This window comes from Phodopus roborovskii, unplaced genomic scaffold (genome assembly GCF_943737965.1).
Source record: "Phodopus roborovskii unplaced genomic scaffold, PHOROB, whole genome shotgun sequence".
NCBI classification, from domain to species: Eukaryota; Metazoa; Chordata; class Mammalia; order Rodentia; family Cricetidae; genus Phodopus; species Phodopus roborovskii.
In genome coordinates, this window is record NW_026126588.1 from 21,872,501 (window position 1) to 21,897,157 (window position 24,657).

Consider the following 24,657-nt stretch of genomic DNA (forward strand, 5'->3'; position numbering starts at 1 on the left):
GGTACAGCCTCAGTGGAAGTTGAAGGCCCAGGCTGAAGGCGGTGTGCATAAAAGTTGAGACTCATCACCGTGAGGAGAGCCCACAAGAGACCATTGGTGAAAGGCATTTGAGCCACTTGCAGCAGAGACCCCAGAGTCTGGAGATGCCAGCACCAACGGATGACCACCAAGAACAGTGGCCGTGGAGAGGAGCCCACCAGAGCCTAAAAGACAGCTGTGTGCGCTGCAGAGCGCGGAGCCAGAGAAGCGACCCCAGCCCTTTGCAGGAGCCCGGAAGATGGTGAGCGGATCCCAGATGCTGGAAACCCCTTTGCTTACACTATGGGGTTCACTTTGCTTCTTCAGGTTGTGACTGCTCTTGCTCTCCACTCTCGAAGGAAGAAAGTGCAGAAGAGAGAAAGAAGAGAGAGAGATTTGGGGATTTACAGAGAACTTGGGTTTCAAGAGACTACATTTTTAGAGAGACAAGTTTTCAAGTGTTTGATTTTGTAATGCTGTGGGACTTTTTAAGTTTGGAAAAATGTTTGACTGACGTTGTAGCATCTTTATTAATGTGTGATCTCAGGGATGACCAAGAAAAGGAAAGCTGTGGCTGGACAGTGATGTGTTTATGCATCAAGTTGACAAGAGGTCAGTTGTGCTGGCTAGATTTGTGTCAACTTGACACAAACTGTCCATCCTAGAGGAGGAAACCTCCATTGAGACAATACCTCCGTAAGATCTGGCTGTGGGTGAGCTTGTACAGCATTTTTTAAATTAGTCGTTGATGGGGGAGGACCTCTCCCATTATGGGTGGTGCCAACCCTGGGCTGATGATTCTGGGTTCTATAAGAAAGCAAGCTGAGCAAACATCAGCTCCTGCCTCCAGGTTCCTGCCCTGTTTGAGCTCCCGTGCTGACTTCCTTCAGTGATGAACTACAATGTGGAAGTGTAAGCCAAATGGAGGCTTCCCTCCCCAACTTGCTTTTAGTCATAATGAATCACTGAAGCAATAGAAACCCAAGCTAACCTACTGCATGCCTTTAATCCCAGCTCTCAGGAGGCAGAGGCAGGTACATCTTTGAGTTTGAGGCCAGCTTTGCACAGAGTGTGTTCCAGGACAGCCAGGGCTACACACAGAAACCCTGTCTTGGAAAGAGACACAGAGAGAAACCCAAATTGCCTTTGGTCATGGTGTCTTATCACAGCAACGAAAGCTGTAGACACTGTCTGGGTGTGGACATGAAGGTGTAAAGGGATGAGGCAGACCCGAATGCCTTCCTTATCCGTGGGAAATCTGGTGGTTGACGGAGGGCTGGGCCTGTGTACTTGAAAGCTTGTGGAGATTCGAGCTTACGGGTCTATACAGATATATTAAAGCTACAGGGAAGGGGTATGTTTCCTAAGGGAAAAATGAGGAAGACGGTAAGCCATTTGGGTCTCCTGTCTTCACTGCGAGCTCCTCACCACAGGCATCTGTTTACCTCCGAAGAGTTCAGCGTCTCTGTCGGCTGGTACCTTCTGTCACAGATCAAGACCAGAGTCACTTCCGTTCCCATTGCTGATAGCTCTGTGGAACACCGTTGTACCTAGGCTGTATGTAGTGTTCATTTTGTATTCCTACTGTCTGGGCACTCGGGGAACAAAATGCAACTCCATCGGTTATGGGCCTATGAGAAATAAACAGCAGCTTTTTGCTGGGCTAAGGGTGCAGGAAGTTCATGTTCCCTTTATATTTGTTTAAGTGAGTGATTGACCTCTCCGCAGGGCTCCTTATAGGCCGCCCTCACTGTCTCCAGCCAGAAGGCAGGAGGATTGGCAAGCAGGGCTCTCCAGGGCAGCATAGGACTTGCTTCTGTGTACATGTGTCAGAACTGACACTTGGTGTTTTCCCTAAGCCCACAGACAGTAACACACATGTAAGCCAGTGCAGAATTCTCCTGGCCAACAGACCGGACCTGCTGCTGGTTCGAAACCCCTCTTCCCCTCTTCCACGTCCTTAGTGTCTAAATGACAGGACTCTGTGTGGGGCATTCGCACCGCCTCGGGCGCAGTGCGGCTGATGAGATGATCTGAGCCCAGGCTCTGTGAAGATGCTGCACTGTGGATTCCATAGGAGATCCTTCAGCGACCTCCTGGGGGCACCGGAGAGCATCTGGAAAGGCGCTGATGTTTTTATTGTTTGACAATTGCATACATGATGTATTGTGGTCCTTTTCGCCTCTCCCCTCTCCCTCCACTCCCCTTGGGCGCTTTCTTCTAAGCTTTATGCCCCCTTTCTTCTCTCAGGACTTTTTGTTGTTGTTGTTGTTGTTGTTGTTTTGGTGTGACCCAGTGAGCTTAGGCAGGGCTGCGTGTGTGAGCATCAGTGGGTGTGTTATTGACAGGATCTCAGGCCAGTTACCAGTGGCTACACAAATCCCTTCCCAGAAACCAGAAACCGTGCCAATAGCTCAGGACCTCCCCTCCCCGCCACCAGGCTCTCCACAGTCTATAATGTAATGGTAATGGGGGGCAGCCTTCTTGTACAGGCTGTGAGTTCTTGAGTACAACAGTCATCTCCAGAAGACAGCCTCCCCATCCTGTGCCCCCCATTCTTTCCACCCCCTCTTCTACTGCATCCCCTGAGCTACAGAGAGAGTCATACATAGATGTCCCTGAAAGTTGTACTTTTTAATCTATGTATTTGCCAGGGCCTCAGGCATTCTAAGCAAGCAATCTCTCACTGAGCCATGGCCCCCAACCCCTATAAAACCCTTCACATTGCAATTCCCCCGGTCCAGAGGAGGGGTCCGAGGAGAGTCTGCACAGACCATGTGTCCCTCAGTTTCCATCTCCAAATCAGTTATGAGCTCCCAAGACCTGTCAGGCTCTGCCTCCTCTGAAGTTCATTAGGTCGAGCGTGTGCCTTTTCTCTTTATTTTCTCTTGCAGTCGGATGTCATGGATCAGAACTTGTTAAATTTCCTTCCAGAACAAGAACACTCTGAAGTTTATAAAATGCTCTCTTCCCATATGCTTGTGACGGATTCCCCCTCCCCAGAATTCCTAAAATGTAAGTCTGCCTTCCTGGTGTTGCTATTGGATCTAAAGACAGGAATGTAACTAGCTCTAGCTCGAGAAAGGAGGTCAGAATGAGTTAAGAAGGGAGGACTAATTTTAAGAATAATTTTCCTCGTGACTCAGAACATTTTCAAGATCCTTTGAGGTATATTTTAAGTTGAAGCTAAAACTGGAACTTGCAGCAGCATGTAAAACATTTCAGCTTTTCTGTGGAAAAGTTGAAAGTACAGCTTCAGAATAATAACATGTTTCAAATGCACGACAAGACATGTCTTTTTACATGCGGGTAATAAACAGGGCAAAATCCACTGAGCAGTCTGTGGGTCGTAGGGAACACTAGAATGTAAAGATTCTGCGATAGCAAAATAATCAACTGCTAATGTAATAATTAGTTTGGAAATCACGTACTGTCCTCCTGTGGCTATCATCTGGTTATTTATATACATGTGCAATTCTATGGAAGTTTGAGATTTATATCAAAATATTTGGCAACCCAGATAAAAGGCGGGCCTCAGTGGCTGCTTACCACGCGGCGCTTAACGGAGCATACGCAGTTGCAGGCGGTAGCAAAGACTCTTGCATTTGCTCCAGCCCCAGTTGACTTCCATGCATAATTGGTCCCATCGTACATCTGATTTTCCTTCAAAGCAAAGCAAAAAAAGATTAAATTAAAGAGAGTGGCTCTATACAAGCAGCTTTATTTTAGTATGCCATGTGAAAACAACCAGAACTAATCGATGCCGACATAACCAACCACAGACATCTGTGTGCAAATTGACTAATTGGGTCCAAGTATAGAATGTGGAATATGCATGAGCTACGGAGAGGAAGGCCTGTAGCTCCAAGGGTTAGAAGCCAGATCTGACAGTCCGTTGTAAGGAGGAAACCATGCAGGCCATGCATGGAGTAAATCATAAAGGCACCACTTGCTTAGTCTGGAGTCTGTGTAACGTAACGGTCCTCTCCCTTTCTCTCTTCTCCCTTTAACGGCCCAGCTGACAACGATTTAGAGTTTTATTGCCACCTTCTCAGAGGCAGCTTGAACCCAAAGGAATTTCCAACTTATGAATACATAAAATTTGTAGGAAATTTTCGCTCTTACAACAATGGTAAGCTTTAATTGTCCTGTCCTTTCCACGGTGTCTTTTATCATGCAAAACATACACACGAGGTCCTAAGAATTACTTGGATCCTGTTCCCCAGGACCAAATGTACACTCCTGTGTGTGTGTGTGTGTGTGTGTGTGTGTGTGTGTGTGTGTGTGCACGCACGCGCTTGCGCGCACCAGTGTTCTCTACTGTTCAAGAACACATACAGTAGTCTGCGGGTGTATGCATGCACTCCAAATTGTATGAGATATGGTTATTTGTTTTCAGGCTGGCGGGATAGTTCTGTGCAGGGAGAAATAGTTTGCAGCTACTAAAGAACAGGCTCAGCCTACACTCTGGAGTTGTGACACCCAGATCTGTCCCCTTGACCCCTGCATGCTTGTCTCTCCGGTGTAGTCCCACTGCGAGCCTGAGGTCTGGTTTATGGGTCTTTGCTCATTAACAGTAAAGGGGCTGTTTTGGCATGAGCCAGGAATCCACATTGGATCAGCTAAGCTCTAGCTGCAGAGATGTGAGCTCTAAACCAGACTTGACCGCTTATTCTGACTTGTTGCCCACGCAAACTGGGGAATGCAGGGTCGGACACCAGAAATTTCGAAAGCGGGCCCCACTCCGGGCAGAGCACAGAACGGCCTGCTTCTTAAGTTGTAACAGATAGCATTAGAAGAAGCAAAGGAGGCAACGTTGACGAGGAGTGAGGAGGAAGAGGGAATGGAATCAGAGGGAAACAGCGAGGTGCTGAGCTCCAGAGCTGAGGAGGGTCTGTGGGAAGCACAGCGAACCCTTGAGAACAAGTCTAACTTCCGCGGCTTCCGTTACTGCTGTGTGTGTGACTCGGGACCCACTTGGGGCTGTTACACCAGCCCAATGAGTCCCAGGTTCCAGTGGAACGAGCCAAAGTCATGGCTCCACTTTCTAATGCTGAGGCTAACCAGGGTTTTTTCCTTCCACCCCGAACGACCCCTGGCTGCATGGTATTTAAATAAACATGCATGCTTCATCTAAAAGGCTTCGAGGAGATGCTAAGTAGAGGAAACCTGCCAGAGTGATTTTTCAGGTCCTTGTCCAGGGATTCTTGCCTGGATCGCAGCCTCCATGGCTGGCTTGGCCCTTGAGAGGACCAGTCCATCCAGGGATCCATGTGACTATGATGGTAAGTAGTGGGATTCATTCATTCTCCTAGGTGGGCCCCTAAGTCTAAACGAAGCCAAGGACTGAGCGTGTCTGACCTGGCTGTTGGGAAAGCCTTGGGCAAGCTTCCTGAGGCAGCATTAAGGAGCCATCACACAGAAGTGACTGAGAGCTTGCAGGCTGCCTGGGTGAAGAAGTTGACACCGGTAGAGAAGCCAGCCTTGTGCCAACCCCAGAGAAGTGATTCCTTGGATGAGGCAGCTTGTCAAAATGAAATGTTTTAGGCCTGCTTCAAAAATGCCAGTTCAGGGGACCCAAGGCCAAGGGCCCTGCGATTGGAAAGGCCTGAGAGGGATTCTGGCTCCAGGAGGGCGAGAGTTCATCACCGTAGCAGTCCCTAGAGATTACTAGTGCTCCTCTCCAATCAGCTTTGTCATTGAATATAAGTGGCTGTTTAGAATAGGTTTGAAATGTGTGTGCTGATTTATTCAAACCTGAGCTGGGCTACTGCCCCCCCTTCTTAGTCCATACCCAAACAGGCGACAGTGGGTGCTTGAAGAGGTATGTGTGCAGCTGTTTAAATAACGGCACTAGTTGCCATTGCCAAAAGAAGAAAGCAGCCCAGTGCTTCATCCGTGGGTGAATGGGTTAAAAAAGAGTGCAATACCCTTACAATGGATTGTTACTCAGCCTGTAAAAGGAGGGAAATCCTGATGCACGCTGCCACATGGAAGGGCTTTGAAAAGTGTTATGCTGTGCACAATAAGCCTGTCGCCAAAGGGCAAACACTGCGTGATTCGGTGCATATGCGGTACGGTACCTAGCATAATTAAATCCATGAGGATAAAGTAAAGCCTGTCTGCCAAGGGATGGGGGAGGGGCTGGTGGGAAGCGCTGCCAAGAGGGTGTGCGGTTTCCATTTGCTAAGGTGCAGTTCTAGAGACGGATGTTGGTAGCAGGGTGCAGGTATGCTTGGCACTGCTTAATTGCACATTTAAACGCAGTGTGGGTCTGGGATGTATCTCAGTGGCAGGTTCAGTCCCCAGCACCAAAAAGAGAAAAGCTAGATGTTAAATTTGACGCTATAGTGCTTTATGGTGACATCTGAAACCTGTGTGTCTGTTGGCTGTATCATCAACTGTTAGAGTATCCTTAGTGGCCGAATGCACAGAGGGGAAGGAAGTCACCACGGCTCGCAGATTGAGAGCCGTGCGATGCTGCTCCCACGTGGTCCTGTGTCAACTGTGCACGTGGTCAGTTCAAATGATGACCTGTGGTTGGCGGGCGAGCAACAGTCCTGTACCCCGTGAATTCATATTTCTCTTACTCAAAAACCTTCTATATAGCACCTTAAACCATCCCGTCATGCGTGAAATCTTAGAAGGCTTCAAGGAAATAGGCTCGCTTCCTCCTGAATACCTGAGTAGTGCTTTTATTTTTATTTTTTTTAAGTAGCAAGGATTTATTTTCACTTCGAGCTGAGACAGTGTTTGTTTGCTTGAAAGAATGTGTGGGAATTATGTGTGACTTTTTTTTTTTTTTAACTGTTGCTGCTATAAACACCGTAAGCATCAAAACCAGAAATGCTGAAGCCTGGAACGTGGCCTCCCTCTAGAACCTCTTGTATCAGCTGAAGTTAGAAAGGCTTGATTGGGACAAGAACCCCCAGGTGTAAATGGAGACCTTGGCGTGATTGCGAAAAGACCCGAGGTGAAATGCAACAGGATGGCTACAATTACACCAGAGACATAAATTCTAATGCCCCTTTCCACCACAGTAGGGTGGCTAGGGATAGCCATAAAGTTTTAGTCATTTAAAACTCTAGAAGAAATGACCTCAGTGTTCATCACCAAAAGGAAGTGATCCATGCTTGAGGAGGTACCAGTGCTTGCCCTGATTTGAACACGGCACAACATACATGAAACGTCGCCTGGTTCCTCCTCAGTGTGTACAATTGTTAGGTGTCAACTTGAGAAATAAGGGCTAGGTGCTCAGCCTTAATGCATGGGAGACTATGCCCCCAACCTACTGTGTGAGAGCTTGCTGACTCCTCATGGGAGCCCTTATGCATAAGGAGGAGTAGACTGGGCATGGGCTGGGGTGGGGGAGGTGAGGGGGAGTGGGGGGAGGGAGAACTGTGGTTGGAACGTAAAATGAAATTTAGAAGGATAGATGAACTATTTTTTTTAAAAGGGCTGGGGTAGAGCTCGGTGACAGGGCACTCCAGTGGTATGCGCTGAGCGCTCCAGTGGTGTTCACTGAGCACTGGTTTCCATCTGGGCAGGAGCAGAGGGGGGAGAGGGCGGCGCTGAGCCAGCGAGAGGACCCTGTCTGCTTTTTTGTTGGCTATGGATAACACTTTGGGCTTTGGGTTTCCTCCAGCTTCCTGACCTTTGTGGGGGGGGGGAGTGTGAAAGGGAGATACGATTTCTCATGGGAGTGTTGGGACCCACCCGTTCACCTCTGTCTACCATCTCAGTTTGTTGGGCAATATAAACAGCAGCAGTTACCCAAAGACATGAGCAAAGCTGAGCTTTCCCTCTCCTTAATATTGTACACATGTCGGTCACCGCTCGGGAGACGATCGCTGGCCCCCAGTGTTCTGGGGAGAAGGTATCAAACCCAGAACTTCTTCATCTAGATGTTTTTGATATGGGAAGAGATGTGTGTTGGGAAATGGGGCAAGAAATACAGTCCTTTTAGAAGTGTTCCCTTGAGGACAGATTCTGACATGCCTGGCAAAGAGGCTCCTGACGAATACAGAGTGGGCTAGGTGCCCCCAAGTCCCGTCCTTTCCCAGGAACCCTGGCTGGTGCAGAGCATGGGGTAATCGCTGAGCACAGGAGGCCTGTCTTCCTCTGCTCTGTGTGTTGACCATTTCCAGTCCATCGCTAAAACAAGCAGGCTATTTGGACTATGGCTGTCCTATAACAGATACTCTCTCTAAAGACAGACAAGGAGAGCTGCTTTTGAACAAACCCACCACCTCGTCTTCTCACTCTTCTAACAAGTATGAGGTCCCGAGGACCTTCATAAGTTCCATGTACCCAAGTGCCAAGCACCACACACACACACACACACACACACACACACACACACACACACACACCCTGCTGCTACACGAGCAGAAAGGAAACAGCTAGAGATCGTGTCGAGAACGCGATGAGCATCTTTGCTGTAAGAGGCCCCTAAGAAGCAGGCTTTATTCCTGATAGGCCATTTCATGGCAAGAAGAAAGCCAGCCTTTATTGGGCCCTCCCCCAGCCTTGGATTTAGATGTGCATCTGACTAAACTCCAGAACACACAGTATTTCAAAAGTTGCTGGTATGGTTCCAAATAGGTCACCCTCAGCAAACATTCCACCCTGGGCTTTCCAGAAACCACACAGCAGAGTATAAAAGTTCCCCTGCCCTCATTTTACCTAGTTGCCGCTAACCAACCGCAGTGCCAGACCGAAACACTGGCAGAGGCCAGGGCCTTTCGGCTTCTAACACTCAGTTCCATGTGTTCCCTAGGTTGCCTGGCTTTGAGGTTGCTGCTTCTGTTTTGTCTTCTCCCCTGTGCTGAAATAATTATGATGTCTTGTTTTAAGAGATCAAGGCACAGGCACACCAGACCTCCCCGAATACAGAGGCAGGCATTTGGAAATCTCTTATATGGAGTGCGTGATGTGAACATCACTGGCCCCTCAGAGCTAGAAGAAAGCATGCCTTCCACTCAGCCAGGCAGCTTCAAATCTCCCCCCTCCCCAGTGGAGGTCAGCTATCAGATTAGACAGCAGTGAGTTTCCAATCATGGTTACTAACAAGCTATTACCCAAGGCCATGGCCCTGCACAGTCATCTAAGGTAAGGTCCGATCCATATTACAATGAAACAATGTAGATGTACATTCATCAGCTACATCTTCCTGCTTGCTCTCATCTGGGAGTGACTTCGAGTGCAAAACAGTCTATAATCTTAACAGAAAATATGCCAAAAATATCCAGACAGGGTGAGGGCCTCAAGAAGAAATTCAGTCTCCTCGGCGTATGTAGAATTTACTGCTACCCACACCAACCCTCGGGGGGGGGGAAGTCTTAACTCCATTACCAAAGTCCTCTGGTGCCCTGAAAATACTCCGTGAATGGCAGGAAGTGGAAAATAGTGATGTAAGACATAGTTTCCCTTTAGAGCCATGTTCTTTTTACAGTTCAGCGAGCTGCAGATCCAGCTTTCTCATGAAGCTCTCCCACCCCCCCCCCCCCCCCCCGCCACTCATTACGCTTCTCTCCTGAGCAGAAATAAATAAAATTGTGAGCCAGGTAGGTGGTGCTTGGGCCAGGAAGTAGCAGGGGGAGTATGTGACTGTCTCCCAGGAACTTAGGGGATTGGGAACCTCCGCCTTCTGCAGAGCAAATCTCATCTCTGGTCGCTACGTCATGTCTTCCTGATACCCATCAGCTTCGTTTCTCGTTTGTTTCGAGAAATGCCCAGCAAGTTACCTTTTACTTTCTGTGTAGATGTGCCATGTGCTTTCCCATAGATTCAGCAGGTAGTGTGTGAGCATCTCCATCTGAAGAGAGCTGACTGAAGTGCGGAGCTCAGTGGGCAGGGAGCTGGAATCTTCTTCCTTCCCTTTGCCGCTAACTAACATCCACAGTTAGCTCTGATCCTCCCCGCATCCTTCCCTAAACCCCCTGAGACAAGTTCTCCTGCCCCCTGAGAGCTCCCGGCCTTGTGTCCATGTTGTGATTCGTCTTGTGTCCTTACCATGATTTGGGAGCTCAGCTTTGCCATGGGATACAGACTTGGGAGCTAACCTCAGTTATATCTCACAGGAGTAGCATCAGTCAGTGTGAGTTCCCACAGAACCTTGAGAGTTCCTGAGAATGCCAACACAGGACAGAACTCTTTCGAGGCACCTAAGTAAGATAGGATCTTGAAAAGCTCATAACCTGAGAACCTTTGGACCAAACATGCTAGTCTGAAGATCCTAAGCAGGGTCAGCATGCATCTCTCCAGACAGAGGCCCTTATTGGGTACTTCTGCTGTTTGTCAACCCTTGTTGGCCATTGTGTCATGGTAATTCCCAGACACTATCTTGGCCAGGCCTCCTTTGGACCAATGTTCATCCTTCAGTAGGGTAGTGAGCTAACCTGAATGTCAGTGACTTCCAGAACCCTCCCATGGTGCCAGAGTGGAGGATTTGTGAAAGAGAATCCACCCTAGGGCCCCCAAAGTCTGTGTGCTGCTTACTGGCACAGACCAGAAAGCCCCATCCTGGACTGAGCCCTAAGCTCAGTTTGAGAATCAAGTGCAAGCCCTCCTTGAGAAATTCATCCAGGAAACATGTGCTGAAAGCCTACTCAGCGCTGGAGAGGGGAAACGATGCTCCCTCGGCCCCCACGTGGGAGAGGCCTGCTGATCCAACTTTTGGCCAGGACAGCATCAATTTTGAGTCAGCAGCCTCTATATCATGAGTATGGGAGACCAGAGAAAGGAGAGCTGTGCTCACAGTCGGTGGCAAATCCTTCTGAGAGACAAGGAAGCCAGCTGTAATTAGATGTGATTTTTTTCCCTGTTATTTAAATCAAAATAGGTAATGGAATCCTTAATTAATTAATAGCTTTAAACTACCTTGGGATCTGAAGTGCCAGAGAGTCATTCTAAGTGCTGAGTACGGGCTGTGAAGACCCAGGGTTCAGTATGCATGGATGCTGCCTCTGGAACACACAAGGAGCCTGTGCAGCCCGTAAGGGAGTGCTCCCCCCCTTGCTTCCTCTTGGCCTTTGCCGGAACACTCACCCCGGTTCACTGTTTATCACCCTGGACCAGACTCTCGGGTGGTCAAGGTTTTCAGTGGGGGAAGCTGGTCGGGAAAAGAAGAGATAATCTGGGGCCCATCTGTAGAATATTCACCTAACCGCAGGCCACCAGAAATACTGGAACTCCCCCCACCCAGGCAAGGATGGGAATAGAGCTGGGGATTTTCACCTTTGAAGTTATTAAAAAATAAAAAAGCAGATAAAACTGGGTTGGAGGGCAGCCAGGCGAAGGGGAAACCCGGCTGTCCCTGCCCTCCTTAAGGAAGGAACTTGCCTTAAGCAAGTGTTTCCCACTTCTCCATCTTATGTCCCCTTTTCACAGGAAATCAGGGAGAAGGCCCTCGCTGGCACCTCGTGGGTTTAGCAGCCAAAGAGTGGCTCAAGCCCGGTGTTATCCTTAAGTTCCTAGGGAGTCCTGGGAAGTTTGTCTCCAAGGTCTCAGCATTCCAAAAAGAGCCGAGAGAATTTTATTAGGTCATTATCTGGCGGGGTAATGTCTCTTCAATCTGAGTAGAGAGTATTTTACATCTGGGAAATTTCTAATGTCTTTTTTTATTATTATTATTACACAGATGTTCACATCTGCAGACCTTCCTTATGTGGGATTGGTTTCCTTTCCCTTGATAAATCTCTTGGCTCGCCCACAAAACGAATCTACAATAGTCTTAAGCCAGCTCATGACAGATGTATACTCTCTTGAGACCACTATTTTTTTTTTTTACTCACTTTGTATTCGTGTTTGGAAACATTTATCAGTATTTATGTGAGTGAATTCAGAGAATGTGTTTGGCGAAATGAATTTATCCGTGTTAGTGGAGAGCAGACCACTTTATAGATTCACTTACAAACCTATAAATAAAGAAAACAAAAAAAAAATGATTGGAAAGCTAGACTATAATCCTGCAGATTTCATTTTGAAATGCATTTGCTTTTCTGATGTTCCATATGCTTTTGGTTAAGTTGGAAAGCATAATGGTACTGAAATCTGTGCGTTTAGAAGGCACAGGTTATGCAGGTACATATCCATTGTGGCTTGTTCCTGGACACCTCAGACATCCCCAACCCCATGGGTGCTCAATTCTCCTGTATAAAATAGTGTAGCATTTTCATATCACCCTCCACCTCTCCCCATATATTTTAAATCATCTCTAGATGACTTTTAGTGCCTAATAAAGTGTAAATGTTACATGGTTTTACTGAATTGCTTAGGGAATAACGGCTTTTTAAAGGGTGTGTGTGTGTGTGTGTGTGTGTGTGTGTGTGTTTAATAGATATAAGGTGGCTTCTTTCAAATGTATGGCTCCTCCACAGTTGGTCCAGTTTGCAGATTTAGAAGCCTCAGTTGTGAAGAGCAAACATGTGCTAAAGGAAAGGTCATGTGGCCCTTTACTCTAGGGGTCCTCAGCCCTGGCCACATGGTGGCCAGCCAGGGGAGCTCTGGAAAGTACCCATGCCTGAATCATGTGATCAAGTTGCCAAACCAGAGGTCCCAGGGGAGCCAGCCACACATTGGAATGTGAGGATTTTATGGGTGTACCAAGCTGCTTATTTTCATATTTAACTGGATTCTCTCCTCAAAAACTCAATCTATAGACAATAGAATTTTTCTGGCCCAAAAGGTCCCTTAGTTGTCTGCCATCATCCTGAGGAAAGGTCTGGTGGTCCCCAGGGAGAATTTTGTTGATGTCCAACAGGATCTTAAGAGAACATTGGCAGCCTGGCTCCAACGCAATAATGGCCCTGAATCTAGATCCAAACCTTTTATCCCCTGAGAGCCTGAAGTCAGACAGAGGCTTGTGGGACCCTCATGTGACCTTTCTGGGCCTCTCTTCCTCTTCTGAAGTGATGGCAGATATGTCTTCTTAGACTTGTGAGAGAAAAAAGAAAAAAAACTAACAGGCTTGTGGACAAAGATGTGATCACATCCTGTTCACCTTGTTGATATTTAACAAGTTTGAAAGTTGTTTTGGTTCAGGGTTTCAGAGGTTCGGTCTGTGGTCCACTGTCCTGTTGCTTTGGGGCCTGTGGTGAGGAAGATGGTCACATCAGGGAAGACAGAGCACATAGCAGAACAGAGCAGCTTAATTCGTAGCTGAAACCAGAGTCTCACAAAGGCATACACCCCCAGGAGCCAAGAGCATCCCAAATGCATCCCTCAGGGTTTTACCATTGCCCAGTAGCACCAAACCGGAAACTAAGTCTTTACCACCACGGAGGGCATCCCAGATCTATCCACAACTCCCTAAGAACCTGCTCAGGGGGCTTGGCCCCTGTGTCTTCCCAGAGTCCCTAAGATGAGGTTTGAGACAGATTCCTTCATGCTTGTGAAACCACAGCTTCTTTTCCTGGGATCATTAGTAATAGAAACACTGTTGCACAATGAAATTCACCCTGAAAACACCAGAAGCCAGCATTGAGGCCCTTCCTACCAAACAGTGGTTCTTAACCAGCAGGTTGCAACCTCGTTAGGGGTCAAATGACCTTTTCACAGGGTTGCATATTATTACATTGTGAATCCATGGCAGTAGCAAGATTGCAGTTACAAAGTAACAACGAAAATAATGTCATGGTTGGGGGTCACCACAGCTCGAGGAACTGCATGTATTAAAGGGTCTCAGCATTAGGAAGGTTGAGAACCACTTCTGTGGAAGGAGGGTCCTTGCATTGTAGAGCGGTTTCCCCAACACAAGAAGCAAATTCAGAAGAGCCAGTAGAAGTGATGTCCAGTGGGATGCAGTGGTTATTGCCATGGTTTCGATTCCTAATTCAGCATCTGGGGAGATGCTCTCAAACAGATGCCTCTGTCTTCTTATCTGTACAGTGGGAATAAGAGGTGTGCCTACCTCATCAGGTTGTTGTAAAAGTGGAGGGAGTTAGCATAGGTAAACTGAAAGCAGGCAGAGTCAGGGCAGGATCAGCTGCTGTTACCAGACAGGGCTAACCTGTGTGTCTTTCCTCCCTGCCAGTGCCTAGCTCGTCCTGCAATGGCTTTGACAATACCCTTTCGCGACCTTGCCGTGTGCCTGTAGGAAAGGAAGTCTGCTTCATTGCTACTGTGCGTCTGGCAACACCGCAGTTCTTGAAGGCAAGTTCCCAACAGGGGCGTCATCACGATACAGACCTCGGGTTTGGTTGTGATGGCATCCCATTTGGTTACATGTCATTAATTAGCCTCGTGGAAGAGGATAAAATTGCAATAAAGTTAGTGTTAAAAATTAGTTTTCGAAGGACAAGACCAGGCTACAGAAACCCACAGAGACTGCTGACCTGAACAAGGGGGAGCTAATGGACCCTCAGACTGATAGCTGGGAATCCAGCATGGGACTGACTCAGACCCCCTGAATGTGGGTCTCAGTTAGAAGGACTGAGCAGTCTAAGGGACCTTAGACAGTGGAACCAGGATGTATCCCTGGTGCAGAAAAGGACTTTGGGAGCACATTCCCCTTGGACAGATTCTCCCTTAGCCTAGAGGCAGGAGGGAGAGCCTAGTCCCTACTCCAAATGACTTGACAGATTTTGATGATCCCTCCTGGAAGACATCACCCTCCCAGTGGAGTGGGGGGAGGGGAATGGAATGGGAGTGTGGGGGGGCATGGGAGGCAGGGAGAGAGGGAGGGAGGGAGGGAGAGAGAACTGGGATCCATATGTAAAATAAGAAAAATAAATTTTTAAAAATTAGTTTTCAAAACTCTAAATGTCTAGGTTCTGTGCCCGTCCTCATGGCCCAGGGTCCCTGTGGGGTTTTTTGTTTGTTTGTTTGAAGACAGCACCCATTGCTAATGAACCCACAAAGATGTTGTTGGCAAGGCTTCAAATCCTTGCACCACCGTTATGCGCGGAGTAGGTGTGCCTCAGTCTGTGAGTCAAAAAAATGGGAGCATTTATTGTGTTTTCCCTTCTGTGACAGCGCCTCACATCTCCGGTACAAATGTGGATGGAATTAAATTAGTGATTCGGCAATCAGACGAAAAGCTATCTCCACATGTTTTCTCTGAGTCCAGACAATGGGAAGGGGGTGAGGCACAGTTTGGCTCCTAGGTACTTTTCCCAGTTTGTGAAATAAATTTAGGGTCAGCTAATACAGAAATTAGCTACAGATGACAGGCAAACTTCAGTCCAGCACTATTTGGAGCTTGACTCAGAACAGTTTTAACTTGTGTTACCCATCGTTCGTTCCTTGTAAATCAACCAAGGGTGAGCGTTTGGCACCCTGAGACACATTCTGGTTTTGTTGTTGTTGTTGTTTGTTTTCCCCCTCTTTTCCAACACAGGAAATGTGTGTAGCTGACGAACCTTTAGAGGAATTCACTTCGAGGCATAGCTTGGAATGGAAATTTTTATTTCTGGATCACAGGTTTGTGAGAAGAAAAACATATTTGAGTTGGGTCCTTTTCAAGTGTTGTTTGCATGAGCCAGGCTCTACTTGGGGGAATGAAGTCCAGCCTGGTCCACTGAAGGGAATGATGGCTTGGCAATAGAAACAGCTGTCCCCAGCTAAGGGGAAGTCAGTATCCTAACCCATGTGCCTGTCCCATGCTCAGGTCCTACGTTCAGAGTGACGCCTCAGCCCTAAGACATCTTTGGGCCCAGAGTCCCATCTCCTGACTGGCAAAAGCAAATGTGGGGAAAGAAATCCTCCAATCCCTTTAATCCCCCTTCCATCCTTCATCTCAATGCTTTCTTTCCAACCACCCCTCCCTGCCCTTTAATTCTGAGCATTGGACTGGTCCAGTCTATAGCTGTTTTACATTCTTCACTATCTGTAAGTTCTTATTATCATTTGGGCCATGTTATCTTAAGAAACGAGGCACCTATATCCTGAAGTAAACAAGTTCTTTTTTAACGTTGGGCCCTCTGGTCCCGACTGTCATTACAATGTTGTTTTCCTGCCTCTGATTCTTGATAAACTAGGCCTCCATGGAAACCATTAAGGATGCAAACTGCCCCCTCCTCACTGAGTGCTGAATCAAGCTTGTGTGGAGTTGCCTCTCATTGAAGAGTCCCTCTTTCTCCCTGCAGAGCCCCTCCGATCATAGGATACCTGCCCTTTGAGGTACTCGGCACCTCAGGCTATGATTACTACCACATCGATGACCTGGAGCTCCTGGCCAGGTGCCACCAGCACCGTGAGTACCACTCGCCAGCCCAGCCAGGAGTCTTGTGCTTGCTTTACCAGGGCCAAAACAGCAGGAGTCTGTGCAACTGGAAGTCTGCTTGTGCCCGTGGGTCAGGCATGGTGTCCCAAGCAGTAACCATATGGGCTAACAGGGTTCTTTCCTACGCTTAGCTCCACGGGTCCTGCTTTAACTTGGAACTGACATTGTTCTGATCCCCAAGCAACATCCCACCATCAACCAGAAGAGTCACATTCTTTAGCCCTAATCAAGAAATTAAGGCAGGGTTAGACTTTCTTTTAGGCTATGGGATGCATTTGGAAGACAGACTCTATCTGTTCTTTAGTCAATGAGTCAGATACTGATCACTGACCACAGGACTAAGACTGGCCTCCTCAGAAACAACATTCTCAAGGCAGTGGCTTTGTAGCTTGAGTTTCCTAGTAAAATGTCCTTTTAGACATTCACCCAAAAGATGTCAGTACCCATGGCCAGCATCTCCCGGCTGCCCTCTAGGGCAAGGTCCGCTGAGAAATCCAGAAGCAGGTGATTTGCACAGTGCTGCCAGTATGTGGAAGGGTGTGCATGGGGCTTGGGGGGCGGGGGGGGCCGCAGAAATGGGGGAGGAGCCCGGGGGCGCAGAGGGGGGGGGGGCCCAACAAACTCGGGGGGGGGCCCCTCGCCAGGGGACAAAAAATTAAACTTCCCCAGTTCCCCCCCAAAAAAAAAAACCGCCCCGGCCTGGGGCAGCCCTTCCCCCAAACTATGGGCTTTTTACGGACACTGGTCTTCAGCTTGTGCCATGTTTGTAGTGGATGTCAGGACTTTCTTCTCTTTGCTGTCCTTGTTGATGAAGGGATGTGCTAGAACTGCATCTAGCTCTGGATGGAACGTTCACCTTAACCTTAACCCTTCACATCTCAAAATGTAATTACTCACCCAAGCTGCCTGAGTACCAGGTTGGTTACAGCTGTAGACTGTCGGGCTCCCCCCACCAGGGATCAGGAATGAACAATTCCCTTTCCACGTCCCTCCAGCAGACTGATGTGCACACTCAGATCTGAGAAGCATGGTTGCTTTAAACCTCTGGCTGCCTCTGACTCTTCTAGCGTAGAGAAGCCACTCAGGTTGAAGATCACACTAGGCAAGTAGTAGATTTACCCCGTGCCTCGGACAAGAAGGGCTTGCTTTGTAGAGCGCACACATCCACTGTGCCAGGCTCTTCCAATCAGACCCCCAGCTGAACAGTACAGCTTCCCTTTCCTAGGTAAGATTCCTAGTGACTGTTTGCATTACAAGATGCTAAATTGCGGGCACTGTGGTAATAAAATCCAAATTGGTCTTCTTCCTCTTCCTTGGATCCATAATGTATCCTTCTGCCTCCCATGAGCTAATAAACCACCAGCATGCTTCTGTCCTGGGTACCTCCCAAAGGGGCCATCTGCAGACATAACTATAGGGCCTCCAGGGAGTTGTTCAGCTGTGGGGTGAGAACTTGGGATGCAGGCGTCCATGCCAGTCTCTCTGTTCTAAAATAGTGTAGACTGAGACCCGGCCATTGGTGACAGCTGTAGATCCCCATCGGTTGCTGGCGGGCAAGTCTATTTTGGCTTCATTTCTCTCAGTATCTGGATGCGCCATCCTCTGCTCCGCTCTTCAAGTCCGAAAGGCATCTCACCTGCAGGAGGATGAGCCTTGAGGAAACCAGGGCCTCATTTCTACTTAAATCTCCAGCTGGGAAACCTATCCCTGTGTGCCCTTATGTGAAGAGATTTTTCAGCCTTAGTGCATTTGGGAACATGTGGAATCATTGTATTAAGAATTCTTCATTCAGGGCGGTGGTGGCGGCTCATGCCTTTAATCCCAGCATTTGGGAGGAAGAAGAAGGCAGATCTCTGTGAGTTCAAGGCCAGGCTGGTCTACAGAGTGGGTTCCAGGACAGCCAAGTCTACACAGGAAAAAAAAAAAAAAAAAAAAAAAAAAGGAAGGAAGGAAAGAAGGAAGGAAGGAAGGAAAGGAATTCCTCGGTTTGATTGAGTATGACTAAGTCAGATCACTTGCCCAGTGAGCTTAAGGACAAAATTCAATCCCCAGCACCTCATCGCCCCTCAAAAATATCAGATTATCCAGTAATGATCACATAAAATACGTGGTAACCAGGAAAATAAGCAGTATTTGGTGCTATCTTCTGCAACGTTGGTTTTTAGTAGTAAGTCTTGGGGAAAGGGTCACTTACGTTAGCGTATGTTGCATGCAAAGTCTACTTTTTTTTTTCTTTTTTTCTTCCTAGTGATGCAGTTTGGCAAAGGGAAATCATGTTGTTACCGGTTCCTAACCAAAGGGCAGCAGTGGATATGGTTGCAGACACACTACTACATCACCTACCACCAATGGAATTCCAAGCCCGAGTTCATCGTGTGCACACATTCGGTGGTCAGGTACTGTCCAGGCAGGCAATCTGGGCCTTCGAGAAGTGCCTGGGGGGTGGGTGGGTGAGGCCACCAAGGGTACAGGGAAGGATCAGTGACCGCCTTAAGGATGCCCTGTGGCAGAGGAAATTCTCTGGCTGTCATTTGCAGCAAGCCGGGTGGTGAGAATTTGGCCCTTGCCCAGGGACACACCCTCTCTCTCCTCCCAGCTCTGAGGTGTGCTGTGAGTTTTCAGTCAAACTCCTTTGAAAACTGCCAGGATATTATTTAATAAGTTCCAGCTTCACTGACCTACTTACATATTTTTCCCTCATCTCTATCCACCCCCCCCCCAGCTTTCCCTTGTTGCTGTTTTTTTTTTTTTAGAAGAACATTAAAACGTTGCCTCCAAATAATTCAAATACACACGTCGTTATTCTTTAAGGGTTCAAAAAAAAAAAATCCCTGCTGGCAACTGAGGCAGTATAAGGACAACAGCTAGGCTGCCTGTAGGAAAATGGCCCTGGGGGTGTCCCTAGTAGCTTTGGGGAACCCTCAGCTCAGGATGAGTGAGCAGGAATTCAAATGGTAACAATATGTCCAGTATGGCATAGATGCGTCCTGTGTGGATTCCCAACTCTCAGAGGTAAAGGAAACTGCTCATTTACCCTCCATCCCAGGAGAGAAATGCCAAGAAGATAAGTCATCTAGAGGCTGGTTAAGGAGAGAGACTTGGTACCCAGCATAGTGTCACACTCCTATAATCCTAGCACCAGGGAGGCTGAGTCAGAGGCATCTCAAGTTCGAAGCCAGCCTGCCTCAGAAAAAAAAAATCTAATAAAAATAACAAATAGTCCACCTCTATCTACAGTATAACAGGATCTTTGTAAGGCGATCAGGCAGGAATGGAACTCGGTGCTCCGAGAAGGTCACAGGGGGGCTCTTTTGTGTTCATATGCCATGAGTAGGTTTAACGTAGAGTCCCCCACATGCTCTACCGGGTATTGCCCTCCCGGAATGTTCCAGTGCCACTGTGGTCTGTCTCTCTCTCCTGAGCAGTTACGCAGATGTCCGGGTGGAAAGGAGGCAGGAGCTGGCTTTGGAAGACCCACCAACAGAAACCATGCATCCCTCTGCACTGAAGGTGAGCTCACCCCTCCTTGCCCAGAGAATGAAAACGGAGAAAGACTAAGCATTGCTACCTACCATAGGTTGTTCTCAGCAATACCAGGACATCCTGGACAGATTCTCCCTACTGAGTACTTGCTGTCATTCCACAGTGCTCACGGTGCCTGGGGGGTTGGGGGGGCATTTGCCCATTAACCTTTCACGAAGGCCCTCTGAGGTGCACGCCATGTTCTCTCATCCCTCAGAGGAGCGTGGAAGCATGGGCCCAAGGGCAAGCTTGTAAAAAGCTGGCTCAGAAGCAGCCTCTGGACTCAAGGAATGGCTTGGCAACTTCCCAGCCTTCTGATGATGGCTATAAAAAGCCTAGTCTGCGTTTCTCACAAAGATAAAATGCCGGGGAGGAATCCCATCATCCACCGGAGTGTGGAGCAATTCAAGGCCCCTGTCCCTCCCTTAGACTAAGCTTTGTTTGTGCTGTTTCCAATCCTTAGCCTCTCCCTCCTGCTCTTTCTGGTCTGGATTTTGTTTTGTAGCGCTGGGAATGGGACCCATGCGAAGCTGCTGTCCCATGTCTCCACACTGTTTCTGATTCAGCTTTTAGATAACAGCCACAGTTCTGTCGGCTTTGTGTAGAGAGCGCTGGTGCGAGAAGGAGAGTGTTGAATGGTGATGTAAAAGACACCCTTCAGTCTACAAAGCCCTCCTCCCGTCCCCTACCCTGAGTCCTCTGGTCCCATCTGGTCAGGGTTTTCCTCAGACAGTGCCAAGGGGCTGTGAAGATGGTCTGCAGCAGTCCAGAGCTCAGTCCTCAAAGGTCATTCATAAAACGAGCAGAAGCGTTAGAAGACAAAGAGAAAAGCCAGAAAGATAAGAGGGCTGAATTCCATTAATGCTAAGAAGGTAACAGCTAGAAGGGCCGGTGTTGTTTTACCAGCGTGAACAGGCTGCCGGTCGATCTAGGAAATAAGGATTTTCTTACACCAATTGTAGGACAAATCTCTGTTTTGGATATGTTGAAAGGTAGCTCCAGGGTGCCCAGCACTCTAGACTCCAGGGCCCGACCAGAGGCTTTGCATCAGCCTGCCATTCTGTCTGTGATCAATAAAAGCATCTCTCATGCCTTGCTGATGAAATTGTGAGGAAGGAGGAGATCAGAGAGCAATGTCTGCAGAGGCTTACTTGCTGCCTCTGTGAGCCATCTCCTACTGTATCCTGACATGAGGAGGTTGAATTGCTTAGAGAAGTGTCTGGTGCCCAGCTTCCGCATCACACATCAATCATGTACCATGGCAGAGAATGGAATCCTGCTAATGTTAGACGAGTGGTAAGACACACGATATATCACAAGCAAAGAGCAGGCGTGATGTGTGCCCACCCATCAGCCAATCAGAAATGTGCCACTCAGGTAGAGTTGTTGCCATTTGCTCTTGTTACCTCATTGGCAATGGGTCTTAAGTGTGTGTGTTCTTACTTTTCCTTCTCCTAGGGCACACTTGGTATTTACTGTCTTTGTATTTCATTTTGTATCAAGCCTAAGTCTTTTCTTTAGACCAAAAGGAGAATTGTAGTGAGACACCCACCCCACCCACACCTGTTGCCCTGACCACACCCATTGGGGTAAGGGGACAGGTGCAGACATGACCCGTAGGGGCTAGGTCTGTGGTCCCAGTCCCCAGCTCGTTCTCTTACGTCCTGGTCTGAGACAGCTTCAGGGGGCATCCTTGGAGCGGTTCACTGTGGTCATGGTGCAGTGACCCTTGGACCAGCCTTATCTAAAGACATTGTCACTACGTAGCTGATATTTTCCACCGCACATACAGACACATCCTGTCACTCTGTCACAACAGCTGGTAGGTCTCATATCAGTCACTCCAGTTGTCTTTGCAGGTACACACACACACGTGCACACACACATATGCACACACACACGTGCACACACACATGAACACACACATGCACACACAGACACACACATGTGCATACACATATGCACATACACATATGCACATACACACAGATGCACACACATGCACACACATGCACATACACACATGTGTGTGCACACGCACACATGCACACACATATGCACATACATGCACATGCACACATGTGCACTCTCCGCACACATGCACACACATATGCACATACACACATATGCGCACACATGCACATGCACATGTATACACCATGGTAGCAACTAAGCTTACTGGAGCTATGAATCCAAAGATAGAACAGCACACGGGATCACATGCATAAAGCTGAATACACAGGTCAGTGGCCATAACACAGTGGGTAGTGGCAATTTCCACCTTCTGAGTAGGAACAGGATTTGGGAAAATAAACAGCTTTTTCTTCTCCAGCTTAAAATACTATCATAGCCCCCATTTTCATACACGAAATGACTCCTAAGCCATAGGGGATGGGAGCTGGGCCACCATAGCTGCTTTCTCACTCACCGTGCATTGTTTGGGGTAGAGATGGCCTGGAAGCCGGGACCAGTCAAGAGTCAGAGGTCAAAAAATCAGAGACTCCTATGGGAGGCCTTACCCTCTCCGTGGAACAGATTGGAGGGGGGGTGTGGAGGAGAGGGGAGTGGAGGGGGTGGGAGGGAAGGTAGGAGAGAGAACTGGGATTGGAATGTAAAAAATAAATTAGTAAAAGTAATAAAAATAAAATAAAAATAAGAGGCCACGGGCTCTTTACCCCTGCAGAGAGCAAGCACGTGAGAGGCAGCATGGGAAGTATCTTGTGATGGCCTAGTGGCATTCACCTTACTGACCATGGTAACAGTCCAGTACTAATAGCAGCCTTATTTTATTTTTTATTTTTTCCTGATCTCTCCTCTCATTCATTTCAGAATGCCAAAATGTTTTAAAGGAAAAAATAGAACGCATAGTCAATGGTGGTAGGGGGGTATGAAAATTCAGATAAAAGGTGAGAAGTTATAGATAAATGTAGCTTGTTAGACACAAGCCTGCCTCTCAGTGATGCCACATGACTCACGACTATCTATTCTACCCAAATGTGTTTACAATGTTTCCAAAAAAGATAGAGTGTTTCTTCCAAATTCTTCTACAGAGGAAAACTAAAGGCATGTCATTCATTCATGAAGTCTTAATGCTGAAATACGGATTGTGTGTGTGTGTGTGTGTGTGTGTTTCAGGAAAAGGACCCAAGCCTGGAGCCACAGCACTTTAACGCACTTGACATGGGTGCCTCAGGTCTAACAACCAGTCCTTCACCGTCTGTGTCCTCAAGGAGTTCCCACAAGTCCTCGCACACAGCCATGTCAGAACCCACCTGTGAGTGCCATCCCACCGATGGGTAATGAACGGGAACCCCGGCAGATTAGGGGCAGAGTCACACAAAGTCCCAGACAGAGTTGGGCCGGGCCACCACACCCAGAAAGCACAGTTTACACTTTATTTCATCCGTCATCCAGGGAGTCAGAGCAGGATATGGAGGATAACTTGTCCCTCCTGCCTGGCGCCGCCTGCTTTCTTCCTTATACCATCCAGGGCCACCCACCCAGGGGTGGCGTCACCCATGTCAAACATCAGTCACCAAATTGTGCCACAGATGTGCCCGCGGGCCAGTCTGGTGTGGGCATTTTCTAAGTTGATGGCCCCTCTTCTAAAATGACCCTAGCCTGTGTCACAGGAACTAGCTAACACACCATCCCTGTCTCTCCATTGGCATGACCCTGGTTTCCTTACAGCCACTCCAACCAAGCTGATGGCTGAGAACAGCAATGCAGCTTTGCCAAGGTCGGCCACCCTACCCCAGGAGTCACCAGTACCAGGGCTCAACCAGGCAGCCACAATGCCGGTACGTGTGGGATCCCCATCTTCTCAGCAGGGGAGTATTGCCTTGTGGTGTGGGCTGAAGAGCTACAGGAACACATGGAGTCTCTCCAGGGATTCAATTTTACTTAGGGATTGAGGGGACAGGGTATGGGGGGCAGGGAGGGAGGGTGTTGCAGGGGGGAGGGAGGTGGGCGTGAAGTCAAGGTATTTATTTAGCAACTAATTTTAGATACTTTTGTAGCAAAAGGAGCATGGATATGTACTTGCAGAATGCAAAATCCAAGTGATTTTGAGAATAGAACTCGGTGCTTCAATCATGAGGGTATGCCTCCTGAGACTCTGGGGGCCCTCCTGTTTGAGGCTCATTCTACCTGGGGCAAGAGGACAGGAGGCAGGCTATGGTGCTGTCATCGTGTGACGAACCTCTCCATAACACCGCAGAGTGTTTGCCTATACGCCAAGTCATCAACAGACCATGTTTTTGTCATGGATGGTGGCTTCTTCCTCCCCCCAGATGTGTAAGGGACACAGGAGAAGCCAAGTGAGCATCTGGCGGGTGAGCCTACACCTGGGATTCTCACTCCCGTAACACCTCCCTGCTGCCGCCGCTTCCTCCCATTGCTGTCCTGCAGACTGCTTTTTACAGTCCCTAGGGACGAGACACATTTGAGGATAACTTCAGAAGTGTCTTCTTACTCATCTCCTGAAACCATTTAGCAGCCCATGAAACTGGGAAGTGTAGCTCTTTATTTCTACGTGTTGCTTCCCAAGTGATCAGGGAATGACCGCCTTGATGGCGGCATCCTGAGAATGAATCCACCGGGGAGTAGAGTAGCCTGTCCTCAAGGATGGAGTCTGTCTAACATGGGGCAGCAGAGGTAAATGGAACCGAGTCAGGCAGGCAGCAGGGGCCTTCCCTGTCACTCATCGTGGTGGGGACCATGTACTCGGAGCACCTGAAGCTGGCTCCAGAGCCACACGTGTCTTAGACCAGCCATGGGTCGCTCTTAACTACGTGTCTCGCACAGGAACCGGTGTAACCGGGAGATGGAGGCCTTAACTTCATCCTAAGAGAGCCGAGCCCCTGAGCGGCTCAGAAGTGGTCGTTTAAAAA

At 48.3% G+C, this 24,657-nt stretch overlaps 1 protein-coding gene across 1 annotated transcript in view; it reads left to right on the plus strand.

The window, feature by feature from the left end:
• The window catches only part of Npas2 (neuronal PAS domain protein 2), a 110,351-nt gene that overhangs the window by 57,046 nt on the left and 28,648 nt on the right, over window positions 1-24,657 (plus strand). Inside the window, exons 6-14 of the mRNA XM_051204395.1 lie at window positions 2,913-3,033; window positions 4,037-4,150; window positions 14,054-14,172; window positions 15,359-15,441; window positions 16,107-16,213; window positions 18,492-18,639; window positions 19,669-19,753; window positions 22,901-23,039; window positions 23,456-23,565. Coding sequence (XP_051060352.1) covers window positions 2,913-3,033; window positions 4,037-4,150; window positions 14,054-14,172; window positions 15,359-15,441; window positions 16,107-16,213; window positions 18,492-18,639; window positions 19,669-19,753; window positions 22,901-23,039; window positions 23,456-23,565 — 1,026 coding nt within the window. The remainder of the gene's footprint in view (window positions 1-2,912; window positions 3,034-4,036; window positions 4,151-14,053; window positions 14,173-15,358; window positions 15,442-16,106; window positions 16,214-18,491; window positions 18,640-19,668; window positions 19,754-22,900; window positions 23,040-23,455; window positions 23,566-24,657) is intronic.